Source organism: Notolabrus celidotus, chromosome 5 (assembly GCF_009762535.1).
Source record: "Notolabrus celidotus isolate fNotCel1 chromosome 5, fNotCel1.pri, whole genome shotgun sequence".
Taxonomy (NCBI): Eukaryota; Metazoa; Chordata; class Actinopteri; order Labriformes; family Labridae; genus Notolabrus; species Notolabrus celidotus.
In genome coordinates, this window is record NC_048276.1 from 20,507,366 (window position 1) to 20,529,732 (window position 22,367).

Sequence of the window (22,367 nt, forward strand, 5' to 3'; positions counted from 1 at the left end):
TCCCAAAGGTAAATTATACAGGGAATAAATGTGTCAGTGCAGCATACTTTGGTGACCCAATTCTATTAATAGGAATAATGGTAATATTTTCACAGTAAGCATCCATCACTCTCTCATGATTGTGATCACTGCGGATTAATGAATAAAAATATAAACGAAGTCACACCCACCCACCCATTTCCCACGTCTGCCAGCTCCCTTAAATAACAGAAAGGGTTTTCCAACCGCGCTCCACACACTCTGGTTGCCTCTGCAGCTCCAGTATCAGGTGCGGCTTCATCATTCGCTGCAGGGCTTCATGGGAGGAGTCATTACAGCCAGGTCACACCCCCTGCACTATAGCACCAGGTCCCTTTAGAAAAAAGACATACTAAGGAGCGCACAGCCCGTCCGTCACCGCGCACTGCTACAAAAATATGAACCCTAGGAGAGCCGCTCCTGCGCTTGAACACTTGAGACAACAACCCCACTACGACTAATTCCATCTTAAATCACAGCCCAGTGCTCACTCTGCTCCTTCTCCAACTATTCTTCTCTCCATTTTCTCTTTATCTATTCCTGCGCTGGATCTTTCGTGTGAGAAAATGTGCGTGGACAGAGATGGGTGCGAGATTGAAGGCTGCAGCAGTTCGGACGAGGTGCGCACGCTGTCCGGCAGCATGAGTCCCGGACTGAAATCCAACCCGGACCTGCACCCGTGCAAGCCGGGCCACAAATTCCGCGCCGCGCTGCTCAGATGCCGCTCACCGGCTGCGGCTGCCGGGATCCTCAGCTTTGGAAACGTCCTCAATTACATGGATAGATACACTGTGGCTGGTAAGACACTTCTCCTTTTTTTCCTTTTAGATTACAGATTAATATTAATTTCTTACACATAAAGAAAAGCAGATGTCTTCATTTTTACGCGCTGAAAAGGTGTAGGTAAAGCGGCACCTCAGCTGAAGCGGGCGGAACAATGGGTTTCTCCAAAGCGCAGTGGACAGTCTACTCAATTCACAAGCATTTGAGGTGTTTTCTATGGTTGTAGACTGTGTGTGGTGTGTTACTTGGAAAGATAGCCAACATGTCTCTGCTTACACTCAAGTGAGGGGCTTGACAGCAATGATTTTAACCCGGGGCAGCAAGATAATTGCAGATCGATCAATTAGGGCGATCAACTCTCCATCATCCTCAAAACCTGGCTGCATGCGCTCGCGCTGAGTGTGTGTTGGTGTCAGTGCAAGAGACTGCAAAATGAGAGTGAGAGAGAGAAATGGAGAGAGAAAGAGAGGGAGTGTGTTAGTGTGAGGAATCAGTCATCAGTACCTCAGTTTCTGGGAGCGATTTAGTCAAACATCTCGATGTCTGTGTGTGATGCGTGATGAGTGTATGTGTGCAGTGAGGCCATGTGGTGTTAATCTCACTCAAGTGTCCGCATTTGAGTCTATTTAAATGAGACAGAGCATATTTTATTAAGTAAAAAAGTGAAAACTGTTCAGATGAGATCAAGTTTCAGTGCTTTTTCCTAATTATGTTGCTAATGAGTTAATTGTGACTAGAGTAAATGTTGGTGTAATCATTGGGAGACTGTTAAAACGTGAAATCTGGAGTAGTTTGAGTCCAAATACGAAACGTATTAATTTATTGTGACTTTGATTCGTAGAAGTTGTTCAAAGGCAAGTAAAGAGTAGAGGTTAGATAGAAAAAGGAGGATTTTTTGGGGGGGATCAAAATACACCTAATAATACTCTGATCATTTATTGTAAGATCAAGGGTTAATTTCTGCATGTTTTTGAGTCCCTTTGCCAAATCTGAAGTAATTTTCGGTTATCTTGCATGCCTAAAATTCATCGAATAGTGATTTCTGAAATGAATGAGGGTGCAAAAATGAGAGATTTTGAAGCTGAACCAGGTCAAAATACTCCTTACCTTTGTTCTGGGATCTTTTTTCCCCCCAGAGTTTGTATTAAAGCTGCTTATGAAGCCTTATTTGGCATTGAACCATGGCACTGAATGGGTTAAAGAGAATGCTGCAGGATGGAGAATGGAGGAAAGCGTGCTCATGTGGAGTGTAGGCTGTTCTGTATAAAGAGAGGCTGTCCTGGTTAAAGTGCAAATTGCTCTTATTGACTCACTAAGATGATGAAATTGTACCCTTAATTTGAATCCTTTTATTTCTTTAGCTTTTTAAAAAATTTTCTTAAGCACATTTAATCACCCAACATTAGGATAAGTGAATCTGATACATCTGGTGTAGAAGTGGTATCATTTCATGGCAGAAAGAAGGAGTGGCTACATGAAACAGGACAATGTGTACAGTGAAGTAGCCACATGCCCGCAGCTCTTCATCCTGCAGGCTCATCCTCCCGGTCTGTCCCCTGTCACAGAGGTGATCCACTGAGCCTCAGGCAACTGAATGATCATTACACAGAGAAGAGGCTTCAACTCCTGGTTCCACAGCCACACCAAAGAATGTGTGGATGTGGATATCTAATCTTAGCATCTCCAACAGCCACCAAGTCACAGCAGATAGATTATCCTCCTCATCCTCAGTCAGTCGGCTTTTACGGTAAAGATTTGCACTCTTGTCTCCTTGCACCTCCTCCTGCTTTGATCAGAGAAAAGCCCTAACTAAATGGGGCTCAAAATCAACTTTATCCTCCTTTCCAATTGCTATCCTGCCACTACTATCTCATGAAATGCATGGAGGAAAACATTCAGAGTTCTTTCTGTGCAGTGACAGGAGAAGTAGTGGCTAAAGAGAGATGAGGAGAGAGTGGAAGGAGTAGAAAGAGGAGGAGGAGGAGGAGGAGGAAGGAAGGGGGTGTGGTGGTTGCAGCATCGCGGGCTAACCCTCGTGGGGAGAGAGGCTGTGTTCGGAGAACGTGGTGCAGAGGGGGTTCCTCTCCCTTGCCAAGTGCTTGCCACCTGATCGCTACTGCTGCTGGACTAGTTTGCATTATGCATGGGCAGCATGTGCGTGGGACCCCCGCACAGAACGAGGAGCAGCAACCATGTGCATCCAACATGACTGAGCTGATCTCCCCTCCCTCCTTCCATCTCCTCCCATCTCTCTTCAAGCCCTCATCTCCTCTTCACTCCCGCCGAGTGTGATACAGCGCAGTAATAATTAGGTGGTAAAAACAGCATATCTGTGCTGCTAGTACAGGTTGTTTCTCCAAGAGTGTGTGCATGTGTGTTTGTGAGGGGAGGGGTGTGATATGGAGATGTATAATCATTCTCTATAATATCAATACGGGGCTGTTGGATTAGATCTCCTGGTGGGCTTAGTCATTTTTAAAAAGGGACATTACACTTGAATATCGTTATTTCTTAATGGGTTTCTGAGCTTATTGCATTGCTCTAAGTGAGATTAAGTATCAGTTTGTCTACTGTACATTGCTGCCTGAACAATATGAGAAAATCTGCCATGTGGGATTGCACTATTCAATATTGCAAAGAGTATATGAAGGTATTAAATTGTGCATTTCAGTTCTAATGAACAGTCAGATGTCATGCTGTACTGCTGCTGTTTTTTCCTCTGCAGGTCCTCCTTATCCTCGTATTGCTTGTTCTTCTGTCCTATCTCAGCTAGATGGAGTAACTAGCCATCTAGATTTGCAATTCTCACAGTTGCCATCAGATAACATGAACCAATCTGAGGTTAGCCAACACCTAGTAGTGGGTTGTTCTGATTTGAATTCATGGCTCTAGTAGAAGTTTGCATGTGGACATAAAATGTTTTGATTGTGCCTGAAGCGATTCAAATGACATTGTGTCTGTGATGAAAACAGGTTTTATTGTAGAGCCTTGAGATCACTTAGTTCTTGCTCTTTTCTAATCTCTCTTGTTGGCTTCTTCTTATTCAGACCTTTTCAGTTGTAGGTACCCAAAGCGCATCCCAGCTCATAGATCGTAATGTCAATTAGCCAAGCATGAGCACATACACACACACACACACACACACACACACACACACACACACACACACACACACACACACACACACACACACACACACACACACACACACACACACACACACATTAGAAAGACTATCCACCATTTGAAGAGGGACTGAATGAGAGAGGGGAGTTGTGAGGGGAGGGGCTGCTGCTGCAATGGCAGGCAGTCAGAGGGAGAAGAGAACGCAGAGAGTGATGCAGTTCCCCCTCAGCGTCAAAAGGTCTTTGTACCAGCGGCCATTACTGTAGTGTGTGTGGATCACTAAAGCATTGTCACTGAGACAGAGGGTGACCATTCCAGACACCGAGGCCTTTCTGCTCTACAACAATGATGGGAAAACTGCAGCCGGCCATGCACAGCAGCCGGGTCAAACACTTAGATCTTTCTTTTAATCCCACAGTGTCAGAGGTGAAGCCACACACACGCACACACATCAAATGACTACACATACAAACTGCTGGTTGTCATTCCAACACTTGACTTATCGAAGATGGGTGAAGGAGTCATAATCCAGTGTTATGGGATGTTATTCTCAATGTACAGCTAGTATATTTCATACAAGACTTCTATAGTTTCAGTAGAAGGATGGCAATGGTGAAGCCAGTAAACACATGTAAGTATTATTGTTATCATTGTTAAAATTCCTCACAGTGATTTACTTTCAGTAGAGGACTGAAATTTACTGTAGTGATATCAAATGACTGAGTGGGCTCTTCAACTTTCCAACCCTCAAACAGCTCCATCCATCCCTTTGAGAGAGGATTGAAAGTATCTGTTTCACTTTCTGTTATGCAGTGTTTTAAAAATGTCATCATCAGAGAACTAATTTCTTCAATTTCCTCATTTCTATGTTGTGGATTGACAAAAAAGTAGGGATCTGGTTTAGGTCAAGCACCAAATCTGAGTGTGAACAGGCACAGAGGAGGACTCCAGTGTTACTGTAAGTCTAAGATGAAGAGAGGGAAGGTGTGTGTAAGAAGGCAGTGTGTTGGACTCAGCTGTTCAGCTGTGACCTGACCTGGAGTGCTTCTTCAGAAGCTGGTGCTTGTTTTTTACGACTGTCTGTGAAGCAGACATGGCAGAAATGGGGGAGCGTCTGGGATATTTGAGGTGGAGGCCCGACAATACAAAATTGTAGAGGAGGAGGAGGATGACTTATGATGCTTGCTTGGGTTGCATGTGTCTGTGGAAGCAGCCATTTAATCCACAGCCACTTATATTTTATTTTCCAAAGTGCATAAGAGCTGTGAGATTTAGTGGGCTACTGTGTTTAATCTAATTTGAGGTGACTTTGTAACCTTAAATCCTGTTGTTGGTGGGTCTATGGTCCCTCAGCAGACAGTCCAAGCTCCTGGACAGCTTATCATAAAGAGGAGATTAAGCTTTTTTTTTTCTTCTTTTTTTAAGGGAATATGAGGATGTCTGCTGCAGACACTCAGCACTTTAAGTTATTAGCATGATAAGATGAAAACCCTGAGGTGTGTCAACTGACCCCCCTGTGTGCACCCAAAGTCACCCCTTCTCCGCCAGAGAAGGGGGTAATCACGGGGTACTGGGTGCGGCATAATCTGCAGTAAACAGAAATGTTGGGTAGCTGCAGATTAAAGAATTTTCTAGGTCCAAGCTGTCATTTCAAGGATACCTCTAAAAACTCACATCCTATTGGACAGTTTGAGACCCTTGCATGTGAACCCTTGGCATCCTGCATATGAGCACAGATGACCGGGCAGTAAATAATCCTCTTAAAGACAAGCTCTTTGTCAAACTGTAAGAAAGATGCAGCGATCCATCCTGCCTGACCGGCTATGCAGATTAACTCCTGATTGCTTTTTGTCCAGTTTCTTTGTGGCAGCTCATCAACACTGTCCACAGAAGCCTGAGGGAATTCCTCTGCATTAGCATTGCCGCAGGTGACAAAGGACAAAAACTTTGGTGCTTAAGTTGAATTGTAAGGTATCTGTTGTTTGCAGTACAGTGGACTGCATCTTATACACTGGTGTCTTTTTACCCTAGAAGAGAAGCAAAGCGACTGATCTGCAGCTTTTTCTCTATTATTAGGTCATAATTGTGCAATTTAAGAAAGCATGGAGCAAATGTATCTTGTGGAGTGCTGATTTGATTGAAAAGAGTTGGCAATTCCAGACAACTAGTGCAGATTGATTTGAAACAGATTGAAGTTAGCGTAGGCTGAGATCAACTACCCAGCAGGTTTCAAGCATTTCAAACTCCATATGATGATAACAGATGGTACCAGAAAGAGCAACAATGCACCAAACGAATATATTTGAAAAAGGAACATAGATGAAAGGAAATTGGACTGAGAAATTGGAAAAACATGCGATGTCTGTGTCCAACTGAGCGAACTATTAGCAATATGGATGATCTTGGACAAGCCAACATTCGAGACTAATGGATTCAGCAAAGACAACTGATTTGCACATTATAGCAAAGTTTATCTGCATTAACTTGAGTATATTGATTATTCTATTTCATTTGATCTGAGATAAAACCTAAAGCATTTTTTCTGCTGTGGATGTTCCAAAAATCCAGCAAAGTGAGCCAGTTTTCAGCTCTTCAGGGTCTTGAAAAGAAGAAGACTGAAAATGGGGTCTTTTGGGGAGATGTCAGGATGTACAGTAACAAATCACTCACAAATATGATACCAGAGAAACACTTGTTGAAGTACATTTCTGCAGATCTTCTCTGGAGGCTTTGCTGCAAAATATATCAGAAATAGATGTATAGGACGTGTCGTCTCACTCCAAACTGTGTTAGAGGCTATGTTTGTTGTGCTCAAGTTGCTTTGGGGTTTAGCTGTCGGTTGTTTCACCCTTCACTTTTCTCTCCATCTCACCCTCCCTCGTTTTACAGCTTTCACATTGAAGGTCCCTTAACAACAGCAGGGACATTAAAACGATGGAGCAGCCTCTTGTAATTTACTTTATAGGGTGGCTGCCTATTTCTTTCCATGCTTTTAAGACTGTTTTTAGTTAGGCAAACTACACTGTACCGCATGAAAGACAACACTTCTTTCTAAATTCTGACAGTAACATTTTGACGATATTCAACAGATGTTTATGGGACTTTTTAGCAACTTGCACGATGTTCTAGCAAAGGGACTTTTCCAGACAGGTTTCCCACAGATATCCCTCTAATCGCTTTATGTCCATATCCTTTCGTGCCTTTCCCACTGCTGTGAGAAAACAGTCTGTGTGTTCTTTAGGCTCCGATTTAGCCGACGTCTGTAATAGTAACCAGTAGAATTAGACTTAGCCTCTTCCTCTGCCAGTTTAGACCCTTTAATGTGGCTCCTTCAGATTTTACCATCCAGCACACGCTCTTCCCTCACTGCACCTTTCACCCAGTGAACCCACTCACCTGTGAACGCACCGTTTCATAGGTCTGCTCAGGGGCGTTGACTCTTCCACTTTCCCTCTCTGTACAGCTGTTATTTTGGCATCAGCCCAATTCTGCATCCTCCATCACTCATCACAGCTTTGAGGCTGTTATGTGTGCTGCATTCAGAAGAGGGTATTCATACTCTGTGCTGCTTGTGCCTTAGACCAGAGGTTTTAAACTGTGCTTTGAAGGCAAAGATGAGTGCGTGAGGTGAAAGGGACAGGTGCATTTTCCATGTTCAGATTAGGCAGATATGCAGTCATCTGTAAGAACCAAGGAGCCACATAGCTTTAAGTGGCAATTAAGGTACTTTAAAACTTTAGTGCATGATTGCTGCAATTTGCCTCTGGCTTTTATTCCTCTCGGTGCAATAACTCTGCTTATTAGCAGGTTTTTGCGTTCTGTTTTAGGATTGGGGGTTGCAGTGTCGGACTTTTAAATTCCCTTTGTTACCTTCTACAAGATTGCCCAGTGAATGAGAGGAGTATCAATTAAATGAATCCCAGGGGAAATAAAGCAGGGAGCCACGTGTAAGAATAAACAATAGGTTTATATACAAATGAAAACTAGTGGACATCCAAACCCACAATATAGCCTCCTAACAATGCAAGACAGGGACAATTGTATGAAAAAATAAGCACCTTAGAAGTATTAGAAACCATCTTATGTCATTCAAGTTTGTGTAACTCTTCCTTGTATTTGTTTCAAACAGAGCACTGATATTTCTACATGTTTATTGTTTCAACAATAGTGAAATCAGTTTAAAGGAAAAATCACAGAGCAGCTTATGTGTTGTGAATGTAAGAAGTTGGAGCTATTTTCTTTCTTATGTGTAATTTGTTTATGTAATAATTATTCAACCATTTGTTGTTATTTTAGTGTTAAGTTAATAGAACTGACTATTCATGATATTTCAGAATTTACTCATGAATATATTTTGCTGCAGCAGCAGCTTGTGTGTTACATGAGTAGGTTGACATAAGTCGAGTGACTCTCCGGGCAGTGTTATATTTTCTGTTGGTAAGGACAGAACAGGGAAAGGAACATGAGGACACCATTACTTTTTATTTGTGTGAAACCAAATAGTTGAATAAACGCCAAAAACAGCTTTCTTCTTTTGCCTTGATACTGACGCTCTATGATTCTTTACAATTCAATATGGCTCAGTGACTGTTTTGATTTTGAGCTTGTTTGATTTTGATGAGTTGATAAAGACAAACCACCATTACACTCTGCATGGCGTCACCTGTAATGTAGGTATTTAGAGCTGTGGGTGCAGATGCCGGGTGACTGTTTATAGCTGCAAGAGTTGATGATCTATTTTTTATAGATGTATTGAGTCTGTGTAATAATAGAGCTAGCTAACACTACAGAGCCATCATTTAGTATGACATTTATATCTTTAAGAGCAAACAGGGCAGGCATCTCTGCTTATGTTGCATGAGTGTATTACCTGCCAACAATGGTATTCAATGCTACTTAAAGATATGCTTCCTACACATACCATACCGATTACAGTTCAAACATGTCAACATTGATTGATTCATAGGATATTGTAATGTGTGGGACCAGGTAGACAGAATTCAAGAGGGGGTTGGCCATACCTACACAGTTGAAACAATTAAATGAGCTGTAAACTTTAAACTAAACTTAAATGCTTGTTTCTTAATTTATTAAGAGTTCCCATTTCAGACAAACAGGACCTTACTTCCATTCAACAACTGTTATCTTAAATCACAACAACAAAGATACACTGATATACTGATGACACCCTCATTAGAGGAGAGAGTCATCACTCAGTGACTTTGAACAAAGCTTCCCATCATGTTCTTAACAACATCAAATATCGGGCAAAGATTTAAGTACCTGTTTCAAAATACAGTTCTTGCTCTTATCTGGCTCTTATCTCCCAACTTCCAGAAGCTTGACGAGTAAACTTGTTAAAGACGACAGTGCTTACTCAAGCCTCCTGTTGATCTTTGACCTGACGAGGTGATAATCACTGACCTCTTTGTCATCAGAGGAGTGTGTGTGGACAAATGGATGGGTAGGAGGGGATTTCTTTGGTGTTGTGCTCTCCACTTACAAGTTTGCAAGTTTGTTTAAGATACAGCTCCGAGATAAACACGGTGTCTGCATCACTTCAGTCCAGTTTCAGAGTGACAGCACGATGAGTCACCAGCAGAAACAGTCAAAATGTAGCTGGTTCATAATTTGTCTCCGTTAAAGGGCCCTCTCCCTTCCTGTGTCATCATCTGTGATAACTGGAGTGTTAACTTGAAGAAAGAGCTGATACTCTCATCGGGCAGACGGGTAGATTACAGGAAGGAAGAAGGAGAGATATGGGGCGTAATGAACACTTTGGTGTTTGACATTTTTTTGAATAAGAGCTCACTCTTTTCAAAAAAAATGTGACAGGAAAGAAAAAATGATTTCTTCACGCCTTAAATTTAATCTGTTATTTTTGTTTGTTGAAGAGGGTGGTGTTCCATCTTGAAAGTTGGAAATAAAGTCAAAGTTCTAGTTTAAGTCTAGAGGAGAAGAAAAATAAATCAGAGCAGGAAGATTTTTATCCGGAGAATAAAGAAAGCACAGAAATGTCAGAAATGACAGGTAGAACCAAAAGAAAAAGCAATGTGTGTTTTCCTCAGCTAAACGGTAAACACAAAGACCTTTTCTTTTTTTTCTCGCGGTCAGACAAATGACTTTTACTCTGTTTGGTACATTTCCCCTTTCCCTGCGGCCAGCCCAAAGCACTCTGTGACATTCACGCCAGTTTCAACACAAAAAGCTAAAATGAAATAATAAATAAATAAAGCAACAGAACCAAGTGAAGGTCAGAGTGAAAAGTTCTGCAGAGTAGAGTGTTTTGGCTGAGACCGCTGATACATGCTTGAGGAAATGGAAATAGAGCATAGTTTGTACCCTTGTGGAAACACACCATCTCTGAATATCGATTAGCAGTTTGGAAGCAGTCACAAGCAATGAAACTGTAATTTCCTGAGACAACATTGAGGTGAATTTTTTTCTCTGACACATTAACAAGTTGTTCTTGAGAGGATTGGTATCTAATATTGACCCGCTCACATTGCACATGTTGTGAAAGCAGACCTGCAGCTGTAGCAGTGATATTAGCCTTCAGCTCCTGGAAGCTCTCACAGCTGCTAGAATAATATTTAGAGTTGTTATTTACAGCAAACCCATATCTGTAAACCCTCCTGTTCCACAAAAATGTAATCTTTTCCACCCATTTACATGTGATAGAGTCAATACTGGAGTCTGGCTGTGGAATTATGCAATCTTTTATATCCATCCACCCATCCCGCCTGGGATAAGGGCCTGTGTGTGTGTGTGTGTGTGTGTGTGTGTGTGTGTGTGTGTGTGTGTGTGTGTGTGTGTGTGTGTGTGTGTGTGTCTGTGTGCATTCCTGCCTCACATGTTTCGTCAGTGCTTTATTTGATTTGATTTGTGGATATCTGTCATGTTGTCAGTGCTGGATGAGATTGCAGGAGGGTTTTCATTACTGTGTTTGGCGTATGTGTAACTGTGATTGTGAGAGGAACACGGGTTGAATGAGGGCGCTGACCTCTGTCAGAGGCTTTCTGCTAATGCCCCGGGTCAGAGGTGCACACTCACAAATACACATTCACACACACACACACACACACACACACACACACACACACACACACACACACACACACACACACACACACACACACGCACACACACACACACACTAACATGCATGGCCAGCTTTTTTTTTCCTGTAACATTTCCCACTAAGGGATGAATTTCTATGAGAATGTGTCGGTTGTGTTTCCAAGACGTCAAACACCTTTTTGTCTTCCTTAAATCAATCCCAATACCTAGAATTGAGTATTAGCCAATTAGCCGTTAGCCAAGTCCCCTTTATCTTAAATTTTCCACTAACACTAATGTGAGATGGCAAATATCATTTCTCTACATTTCTTTTTTGTTCAGAATAGTTTAAGTCAACTTCACTTTACTCTAAAAAACAGCCTGATGTCGTGTGATTAGAAAACAGTGTTCACTTACATTTTGCTAGCCTTACTTGGACTGTGCTTTGTTGGCAGCTGTTCTTCCTTATCAAAAACAGTAGTTGTTAATAGATAGATAGATAGATAGATAGATAGATAGATAGATAGATAGATAGATAGATAGATAGATAGATAGATATACTTTATTTCAGACTCATAGGTCCATAACAGCACAAGAGTAATATAAAAGACTAAAAATAGCATAATAAACATCTTTTTTGGGGGTTTATGATCACAATAGTTACTTTCAAGACATAATCAATGCAACATAATGTCCACTTTGTAAATGATGGTCCTGTTTAGAGTTAAATGTGGCTGATAAATCAAATGTGGTCACTGCTGAGTCCAAAAAAATCAAGGTGGTGTTAGGCAAAATGAAAGACTAATGGCTTCCAAAAGGCTCCTGTGGAGAACTTTGTGCCGATTTTGTGACTTCTGTGGACTCCTGTGGACTCCTGTGGACTTCTTTGGAGAAAGTGATAAAAAAAACAGAAAACATGTAATCCTGCTCTCTTGGAGCAGTCCAGTGTTATATTCAGTGTGGATATATTGAAAAAAAGGCTGTTTCTCCAGCATGCTGTCAATCGTCTGGTCTGATATCTACGTCCTAGCAGTGTTTACAGGAATTGGAATTGCAATAAAAAAGTTGTCAATCTTGTTGCTGATGGTTTCGTTTTCATTTTAAGTCGTGAAAAGACATCTTTGCCAATTTCAGTCTGTTTGGTAACAAGTTCAAAACTCCTCATAGGGAGTTTAAAGGTGCTTCAAAAACCTGCTGATAAACTCAGTCTGTCTGTTTCTGCTTCTTTCATACCTTCTCATCCTTAATTTGTCCGGTTGGAAAGCATTGACCGCTTACATTTTGAAAGTTCTGACATTTTTGACACGTTCTTCTTTGCTGCCCTAAAACAGTAGTTGTGAAATTCTTACTGTGTGGTCTTCTGTTTTGTCGAAGAAATCTGGTCAATGATTGGAAGTGCTAATAATTTACAACACTCGGCCAATGTATTGACTTGTGCACTCTCAATGCCACCTTTTAGGTTGATTTGAAGGCATTTTCCACACCGGTATTGGTAGCAGAAAACCCCCACTGCTGTCATACATATTGTGCAGGTACTTCACTAAATGCTGGGTTTTGTTCTCTCTTCTGATCATCACAGCCTCTCATCTAAATTCTGGTTAATTTAGCAGCTTGATTAGTGGGCAAAAAGACTTATCTGTGTTCTGTTTTCAGCTGCACTGTCGGATAATTAGCAGATGAGACAGTGACAGGCTGAGCCTATGAGTTTGTTTCTGCAGTGCAGTTGAACACCAGAATGGTTGGTTACACCTCACTGCACAGCGTGGGTTATTACAGCACCATAAATGTTTACTGCTGCATATTTAAATACATAAATCTGTAGGCAGCTTGTTATAACAACACCACAAAACGATGACTGCATGTGTTTATCTTTGAAAACTTTATATCAGGTTAAATCTCATCAAAGTCGTGCTGTTGCTTTGCATGCAAATCCAAACTCTGATCCTCTGTGATGTCTTACAGGTAGGACTGCAGCCTGCTGTGTGTGTCGGCATTCAGGCAGCACATCAGTTCAAGACTTCTTTGCATATTTCTAAGTGTAGTCTTAATGAATGTCATATGGCCTGAGGCTGTGTACTGTGCTGTAGGTATGTAGGCCGTTCTTTAATGAAGCAGGCCTGGTATGTGGAGGAAGTCACAGGAACAAAAAGGATGCTATGGTGTGTTTTCCCACGCCACAAAGTCAAACTCACGCCTTAAGATTAAAGGATCTATGTGAGTTATGGAGGTCAGTTTGATTAACACTCTCTTTGAGTCACGCAAAATGCTATCAACAACATTGCCAAAGAAATTAAATTGGGTTTCTAATTTGAGACTGTGCAAAGATTCAAATTAGCTTCTGAGGTCATTTTTCATAAGTTTGTGCAAAGAGACATATTTGGGTTTCTCAGAGTGTTTGATGAAACAGTAGAGGAAGTAATGAGATGCATATCTAATTCATGAGACAATGAAGGATGAACCTCTCAGCCTTAACTAAACTGTCCTCCAAAAAAGTGAGATGAAATTGAGTTTTAGGTTAGCAGCTTCCTCCCATAGACTGCATGAAGCTATTGTAGTCTCTTGGTTTTTAAAAAGTTTGTAAAGTCTTTGTTTTCACACAATAACCTTTGTCCTCTGAAAACACTTATTCGCTAGCAAGGACCATGCCACACAATGATATAAGTTTGAACATTTAATGAATTAGTTGTGCGTAGTGTGGCCAGCAGAAGGAGACTCAGGATGGCGTCTCAGCATTATCCTGCCGGAGCTGATCTTGACCACAGGCCGTACCTGGAAGTGGACAAGGGCATAGAAGAAGCGAGCACGAGTTGAGTAGGAGAGGATAAGGAAAAAGGTTAAGTGCAGTAGAGTAAGGTGAGGGAGGGTGGATAGTAGAATCATGGACAAGCAGTTGGAGTAGGCTGGCAATGTTTAAGTAGGCTTGTCAGGTGATTGAGGGTGTGGTGTAGGCGTGGTCCTGCTCCCGAATTTAAGTTAACACCTTAACTTAATTTGTGGGAAGCTCAAATGCTGGTATTATGTTTACCTTTGTATTTTAGTGTTTACTATATTTTACATATCCACAAACATTGGTTCTGTCATGACAGTTCTTATTACGCTGATTTATGTCCAAGTGTTTAATTTCTGAGAAGTTAATTTTAACGAGTCCTTTGATGCTATAAAGAAGGTATCATTGGGCATTGGTTGGTCTAGCTGTTTAACCGTGCATCCCATGTACTCTTGTGTACAATGGGGGAATGTGGGTACATGTCATCCATCTTTGCAAATAGCTCCAAAACAACCAAGAGGCTGACTGCCAAATGACCAAACTCAAGGCTTCTTAAAAAGTAACATTTGACATTGCAGTGTCCAAGTCCACTTCCTTTCTGCAGTCTATACTTCCTCAAAAAAGACAGTGCTAAAGTGGCATTGGCAGGATTGGATTCTGAGGGATATATGCATTAAGGGGTTATCTTGACAGCACCTCAGAGTAAATGCTCTTATATGTCTGGCTGTAGTTCTGAAGAAGGCACTGGAGGAAACCTGAAGATGGAAAGAACATGTTTGACACTTACATCCATAAACTCCCAGGAGTCTTTATTGCATTAAAGTTGTGGCAAGGTCATAAACATTTCACAACACAGGCAGTATGCATGGTTAATTGTACTGGATAGCACTGACAGTTATGTCCCTTCAGTTATGGAGCAGTGGTGGCTGCCTTGGAGAGTTGAAATGGCTGTGTGGGAGTAGAAATGAACTAATTCATGACAGATATGATCACTGTGAACATAAAGAGTAAACATGGCAGACGGCCAGTCTTCATCAGTCATACTTGCCCTCAATGCGATCCAGCTACACAGCCTTGAAACAAAATGGACGCTATTTCAGCACAGAGGTGAGGTAGTGTAGACAAGATGAAACCAAGGCTCTTTTATCATAGATATTTTTTTTCCACAATTAATCTTTTAAATGCTAGTAAAAAAATATTCAGAATTGTTTTTTTGTGTGTGATTTTTGACAGGATAAATGATGGTAGGAGACAGATTTATTTATTATAACAAAGTATTCTAGAAATTCCCAGTAAACAAACATGTTTCTGTATTGATTTTTAATAAAAATCCATACATTTGATCCATATTGAAGCAGCTGGGCCTCTTTATGCCTCTCAATTCTCAATTCTGTGCAGCATAAGCCTTGTGATTATTGAGAGAAGATAGCGGCTGCTGAAACTGTTTGATGCTAAATTGAGCTGAAAATTTAAATCTGCACCAATTTTCTACTCTTCTCATCATATCTCGAGGTCCCTTTGCACCTTCTGCATTTTTTTGAGAAACAGCACTGAGGTGTAGACAGTCTGTTTGGTAGCCTCAGGGCACCTCATCATTATTCTTTGCAGCTCTCACTATGAGTGAATAAAGGGGAAGTCAAGTCCAGAGCACAGAAATACACTCCTTTGAAAGCAGATAGGTAAAGAATCATGGTTTTAATAATAGATCAGCAGTATTTTTGGGGAAGCTGCTCTGTCTTTATGTAATTAAGGAAACGTGTCTGAATCATTAAGTAAGACAGTGTAAGAGCTTGTCTTAACTGTGCATACAGTTTATGATAATTATGCAGCAAGATGTTCAATCCCCCCTCAGTGGATTCTCCACATCATCATAAAACCAGAGAGAAACGAAAGTAAGAGAGGAGAAATGAAATCTCATTAAAAAACACTACATAATGACTTTAATCCTCCACACTGTTATGTAAAAACGCACTGGGATTACTGACAGGATTTTATAATTCATGGACTGACACTGGCACACACACAAACACACACACACACACACACACACACACACACACACACACACACACACACACACAGAGACACACACACACACAGACACACAGACATACGCACATGCTCGCACACACACACACACACATGCGCGCGCACACACACACACACACACACACACACACACACACACACACACACACACACACACTGACACGCAAAGAGTTATGTTGGTGAACTATTCCGCTATTTGGATGGACAAACTGTCCCCACATGACACAGCTTTGCATGTCTGTGATTAAAATTAGCACAGCAGGATTGTTTGGTGTTGCTGTTTTAGTACCTAATGCGTGCAAAAATAAAATCTGTCATCCAACTGGAGAGCTGTGTTCCTTAGAGGGTGGCTCTATGTGGGTTTGGGGATCCTTTGATTTTATTAATGACATCAAGAGCAGGTGGATTTTTGTACAATATAGTGACATAAAGACAATAGTTGGGTTTACATGTGATAGACACGTTCAGATTCTCCAGAGGATGAACTTTAATAAGTCACATCACTATAATACATTTTCCTGTAGCAACACCATCCACTTAAAATGTCCCCCTTTTCACAACCTTAAAAAATTGTGTCAATTTTGTGGTTAAAAAAAAAGGTTTTTGAGAAACTGACAAACGGGAATATTTTTTAAAATAAACTGATTAGTGAGTAGATGTAGAAAGTATGAGTTATGGATAATATGCACTCTAAAATTTGTTTATGGCACTTCTTATTGCAATAATGCAGAAAGTTATCCCACAATGTATATTTTTCATATGTATATTATACTGGCTTGATTCACACACTCAGTACCTCCCACTCACCTCAAAGGGAGTTCAGTGCAGATGAATACACAGTGAGCTCATCAGCAAAATGAGAAAACACATTTTCAGGCATTAATTGCGTTATTTTTAGCGGATATAAACTGATCAGTGCAACACATGATGGAAAAGAGATGGACCAGTGACCATCAGCTGTATGTACGTGACTCTTTTTGATAAATCAAAGAGTGATGAGGCGGATTTTTACACTGCTCTTGTGTTTGAAAAGCTCACAGCATTGTGGACTGTGGAAAAATTAAAAAAAGAACATGTGTTTAATATGAGTTTATTAGCATGGTCTTTATGTGCACCTTTTTAGCATGTTGATGTTAACATTTAGCACAAAGCACTTATTTTTCTGAGCACAGCCTAACACAGCCGCTAGTTTTAAGTTGTTATGTCATATGCAGCATCATCAGAGAGCTTAAACCTGAGTGTTTGTGTGATTGTTTCCTCTGTTGACCTTTGGTTATGATGCCTGTTTGAAAAGTTCAGAGCTCTTTTTTCATCCTGCTCCTAAAATGCTGCTTTGTTTCAGACAGTGCATGTTTGAGTGTTTATTGTATAAAAGGCTTAAAGCCGCCGTGGATACTCCTTTATTTGGTTCCTACTGTTTTCGGGGATTATGTTTAAATGGTTTGTGAACCTCGGGGGCACTTTTGTGGGTTTGTGAAAAGGACACTGACTAAATCACTCCTCTATGACATAAAACTGGACACAGTTTAAGCCTCTCTCTGTGATTTTCTCCGGTTAAACGTGGCTCCTTTTCAAAATTCCGCTGAAATAACGCTCCACATTCAAGGTTGAGTTCAACTGCTGTTCAGTATTCCTGAGAGACGCCAGTGTGAACGAGTGCAGCTCGCGGAGATCCCCTGGCAGTCAGACGGTCTCATCTCGTCTCAAATACCTTTGCTGCGCTTCACTGCGTCTCTTTCCAATACATCTAATGCATTATCTCATACGAACAAGTGGGCTAGCCCCAGATCTATTATTGATGAGCTATAGGTTTAAGTCTGCTCCCTCGATGCCTCACTATGCATCCTCTCTTCTACCATCAAATATTTAGCACGCACTGGCTGGGACTAATGCACCACAGCCCCTCAGCTGAATTCGAGCCTTTGATTAGTGAGATAAAATTAGGATTAAAAACAGCTCTATTAATCAGAGTGGTTGATCTGTCAAACCTGCAGGCCTCTAATTTGATCTAATTTGATTTTGACCCAATTTGTCTGTCACAAATTTAGAAGATTAGAGTGAAAGTTGTCTCAAATGTAAGAGCATATTCATCCACACACACACTTCTTATCTCATCTGAATATATTTAACCTGGTACAATAGATTGGTGTGCTAGCATCATTTCATAGAGGTACGTTGTCAAGAGAGGACACTGCAGAAGCAGCAAATTGAAGAACAGAAACATGAACCGAAATTGTCAGTTCTATTTGCACTAACACACTTTTTTCATCCTAGTTCCTAGTTAGTAATGATGAGCCATTGCCATAGCTTGTTGTACTTTCAATTTAAATGTGGTGGAATGATCTCCATTTAAAAAAATTAAAAGTCTAGATTCATAGAAATGAGTAACATTTCAAGTAACAAGTCATCCAAAAAAAGATTGAACAAGAACTGAAACCAGAAGTTGTCTTGACTTTTACAGTCTTTGTTTCGAATGGGGAAGTTGTCTAATGTTCGATTTCTGTTCTGCAGATTAAAAGCTGCACTATGATCCTCTAAGACTAAATGTACATCAACACAGCTTGTTAGATGCTAAAATACAGCGCTTTGAGCATTTATGCTCTATGTCCGATTTGATTACAAATACAAATGTAGCCTTCTGACCAAACCAAATGCTGCAGCACCATCAGTAATCGTGGGGGCTGTGTTGAGCAGTGAAGCCAACAGTTGACGCCAAACCAGCAAAGTACAACAAAGACGAACACTAGCAGCAGCTCAAAACCTGATAATTGCACCTTGACAAACAAGTGTTGTTAGTATATCCTCTTTATGGACCCCAGACATTGTAGTTTAAAAAAATCACATCAGAAGTCTGATTGGTTGATGATGAAGAAGTGACATTGATGAGTGTGGCAGTGTTTCAAACGTTGAACTATTTCCATCCAGGTGTGCTGTTAGTGCAGCAATCAATAGGACACTGAGAGATAAAAATTCTGAACTGCATAAGGTTCACAGCTGGGGTTAGTGGACACAGTCCTGTAATGTCAGTCTGAATACAGCTTTAGACAACTTTATCACACACACACAGTACTTTAAGCTGAGCAGACCCACAGCACTAATGGAAGTGAAGAGGTCCAAATAAGGAATCAATAATGAAAATACAGCTAAACAAAATGAATGAGCAACAAGGATAATATTGTCAGATGTAATTTCCTGAATTTGACAGCCCGACCTCCACATCATGCAGACTAAGGAGGAGTTTTTTCTACTAGTATGTTTTGCTTCTTATATGAAACTATTAGGTTTCTTTGTCATTTTAGTCAGACAAAAATAGTCTTTTGTTTCCTGTTGTTTGGCAATCTTAAGACATCTCTTTGAATTCTCTTAAACAATGTTTAATCTTGAATATCAGAATATAATAACATGAACTGGTGATGAATGCAACCATTAGTTGTAGCTTTGGTGCAGTGCTGCATTTCTTGTTGCACTACACCTCAAAAAAGCATCACTCAATAATACTGCTAGTAATTCACACATGATACCTTTAATCAGCTTGATTTAATATGGATTGTTTTTAATGTTGTACTTCCAAACAGTAGCCTCTGAGCTGATGTTATGGTGCTTCTCACACAGTCTGCAGTACAAGTGGTTTCATATGTTCAACTTGAACTTTCCAGCACACTCACACCCCTCGTCTCTTTCTGATTTCATCCCCTTGTACAAACTCTGAAAGTCCTCCCGTGCAGGCGGCTCCTCACAGTTTCCCAGACATCTGCAGCACGTTTCCTTTCTGTGTGGCGGGGAGAGGAAGTGGAATGGAAAAAGCACTCCCCCGCCCACTGCAGCCACATGGCAAGGGAGGAGAGCAGTCGGTCAGGAGCCCGCCGGCCACAGTCGGGCATATTTGTGGTTAGCTTTCTCCTCGCTGTAGTCTGAGGCCCTCTGCTTGCTTAAATCCAGAAATTGGTCACAAAACAACCAGAAAAGATGCACTTTCTCCACACTCATTACGCTGCCCCCCCCCCCATTTCCCTTCCCAGACTATTTATACTGATGGAGCGACACATGAAAAGGAATCACCCTTCTACAGGAATGAAGGGGAAAGATTGGTCCACATCAGCAGAGCGGTTCACCGCTGCCCGCCACACTCGGGCCAGAATGAACAACTTCCATCCATTGGCTCCCTCTCACTTAGAGCACACAAACACATGCAGTGAAACCAGGGGAAAGGGGAACACACACACCCTCATATTCTATATATATAAACAATGGAAATGTACAAGACAATACAAAGGCAGACTGAGTTGATTGTAGACACCACCTCGTCTTTCTCTGCTCCCCATGACTCCTCTCCTCTTCCCGTCTCTTTGACACTGTCACCGTTAATTTGGACCGCCATCCTCTCCTTCCTCTTAGCCTAGTTTCTCTGAGCAGAAATAGATCCGAGGGGGGGCCAGAGATCCTCGGGTCTCTGTTGGGGATTTGACGTGAAATCTGTCCTCTTAACGCTGATGGAGTTCTGAGTATGTGTGTGTGTGTGAGTGTGTGTGTGTGTGTGTGTGTGTGTGTGTGTGTGTGTTCACTTTTGGTGTATGTGTTAGTGTTTGGTGGTCCCGGAGGAGTAATTCTGGCAGCGTGCGTCACTGCCAAAAGCTGGGTTAGCAAAAACAGCATGCTGTTTCTTCATTTAAATGTTTCCTGAACATGACATCATGTTTCAACTGAAGGCTTTGAGCAAATTAAGATCAAATAATGCAGAAACATCTCTCTGTGGTGTCTTGTCCTTTGGAGTCATAGTTCAAAATGAATTGTTTTTTTGCTGATAGAATGAAAACTTGTTTTTCTCAGTCTCCTGGAGCTGAATTGAATCCTCCCTCTAGGCTGTTCAGTTTGTAAATGCTGTGCTGTTGGCTTTAAAATGGCAGCAGAGACTAAAGAAAGTGCCATTCATGTTGATGAATGTTGCTCTTAATGCAGCATTTGTAGCATTCACTCATGAGCCATTTATTCCTGAACTACACTGAAAAAAATAGTCATAAAGGAAGACTTTATAAGAGGCTGGAGTGAGTGTGAGCCCCAACTCTCTCTGTCCACTGAGATTGACGGCAGACACACTGAGTCTACAGTTCAGCATCACAATTAAATCACAATTAAATGGCCTAACTTGAGTTACAGTCTGAACATTGTTCAGTCAGTCACACAAATAATTGTAAAAAAAACCTTATTCCCAATCTTTCTTACTAATCCCCCAGCTGTGTTCAATACTTGATGCTGATTGGTCGAAACCCAATAACATTGCTTATTAATTCTCAATAACAAAGGTGTTAGGGGAGTTACAGCACATCTAGTTTAGTGCTGTTTATGATTGACAATGTGATAAAAAAAAGTTACCTTCTGTTAGCATCAGTAAACTTCATGGAGGAAATGTGTAATATTACTCTCAATTTATTGGAAGAGCATAACACTTTAGATTAGGGGTTAATAGCTGTCCAGTCATCAGTAGAGAGAAGAAGACGAGAAGTGGGGAAACAGTGCAGTAATTAGCAAGGAATATTAAAACACACAAGAAGCTCAGTCTAAGAAACGTCAACCAAATTGAAGGAAACAAACATGAGGCAGTGACAAACTGCACCACCGTATTGGCCAACATGGCAAACACCATTGATCAGCTTCAAAACATTGCTTCAGAGACCACTCATTGATGTCACTGAGACTACGTCCATGTTTGACACAGTCTATGGTTGAGCCAGAGCCCCAAAGTGCTCTCATTTATGACTAAAAATTGGCTTAAAATGCACACCTGTTATTAGAGTTCATTACGACAGGTGCTGCCAAAAAGAGTGAAACTGAGCTCTTCAAAACTGTGGCTTTTAATTTCAACAGATTCCTGTGCGCATCCGGACTGGACGATATTTTGCCAATCTTAATAAGCTAGAAAAGGAAGTGCGTCTTTGTACCTGGTTTTGGTCTGGACTGGTAACTCCCCATTTCCTGAAGCTTGTTCATGTTTAATTTTTCTCCTAATATGGTATGAAGGCGCTGTTGTGTGTATATGTGTTAGAGGGAGTGGCCTACAAAATGCTTTTACCTTAAATGAAGATGGACGTAGCTGCTGTAATTGTTGTGTGCCGTCAGGAAGATCTACATTCCTGCCGTGTTTCTCGCTTGGCATCACGCTCAGATGAGCTCAGACCCCTGGAGGCCTGACACTCACAAACTCATTAACGTTGTTCGCCTTACTGGATCCGATGGGTTACAGTTGCAATAATGCCACAACTACAGCGTTACCTGATATCAGGCTGTAATGTAAACATATCCCTCTTTGTACTGTTACTATGATGCTGTCATCTTTTATTATTGTCATTTAAAAAGCTGTGTATTAGAGGAACATGTCTGCAGATGCCAAAAACTGAGAGTGTATAGCCCAGTGTTAGAAAAAGACAGTTTGGAGATTTTGAAGGCTGAGTTGCTTTGTGGTCTCTTGACCTTTATCTTTTTGAGTGCTCGTACTGCATCACCATGGCAACTGAAATGGGTGCAGCCTGCTTGGGTGAAGGTTGTAATCCATCACCAATGAAAACATTAC

General features: G+C 41.1%; 1 protein-coding gene across 2 annotated transcripts in view; it reads left to right on the forward strand.

The window, feature by feature from the left end:
- Positions 1–212: 212 nt before the first annotated feature.
- Positions 213–22,367, forward strand: part of spns2 (spinster homolog 2 (Drosophila)) — a 90,909-nt gene continuing 68,754 nt past the window's right edge. Inside the window, exon 1 of one of the 2 annotated variants that reach the window (XM_034682932.1) lies at positions 213–816. In XM_034682932.1, coding sequence (XP_034538823.1) covers positions 585–816 — 232 coding nt within the window. In that variant the 5' untranslated portion in view covers positions 213–584. The remainder of the gene's footprint in view (positions 817–22,367) is intronic. The other variant, XM_034682931.1, reaches the window with a different exon arrangement.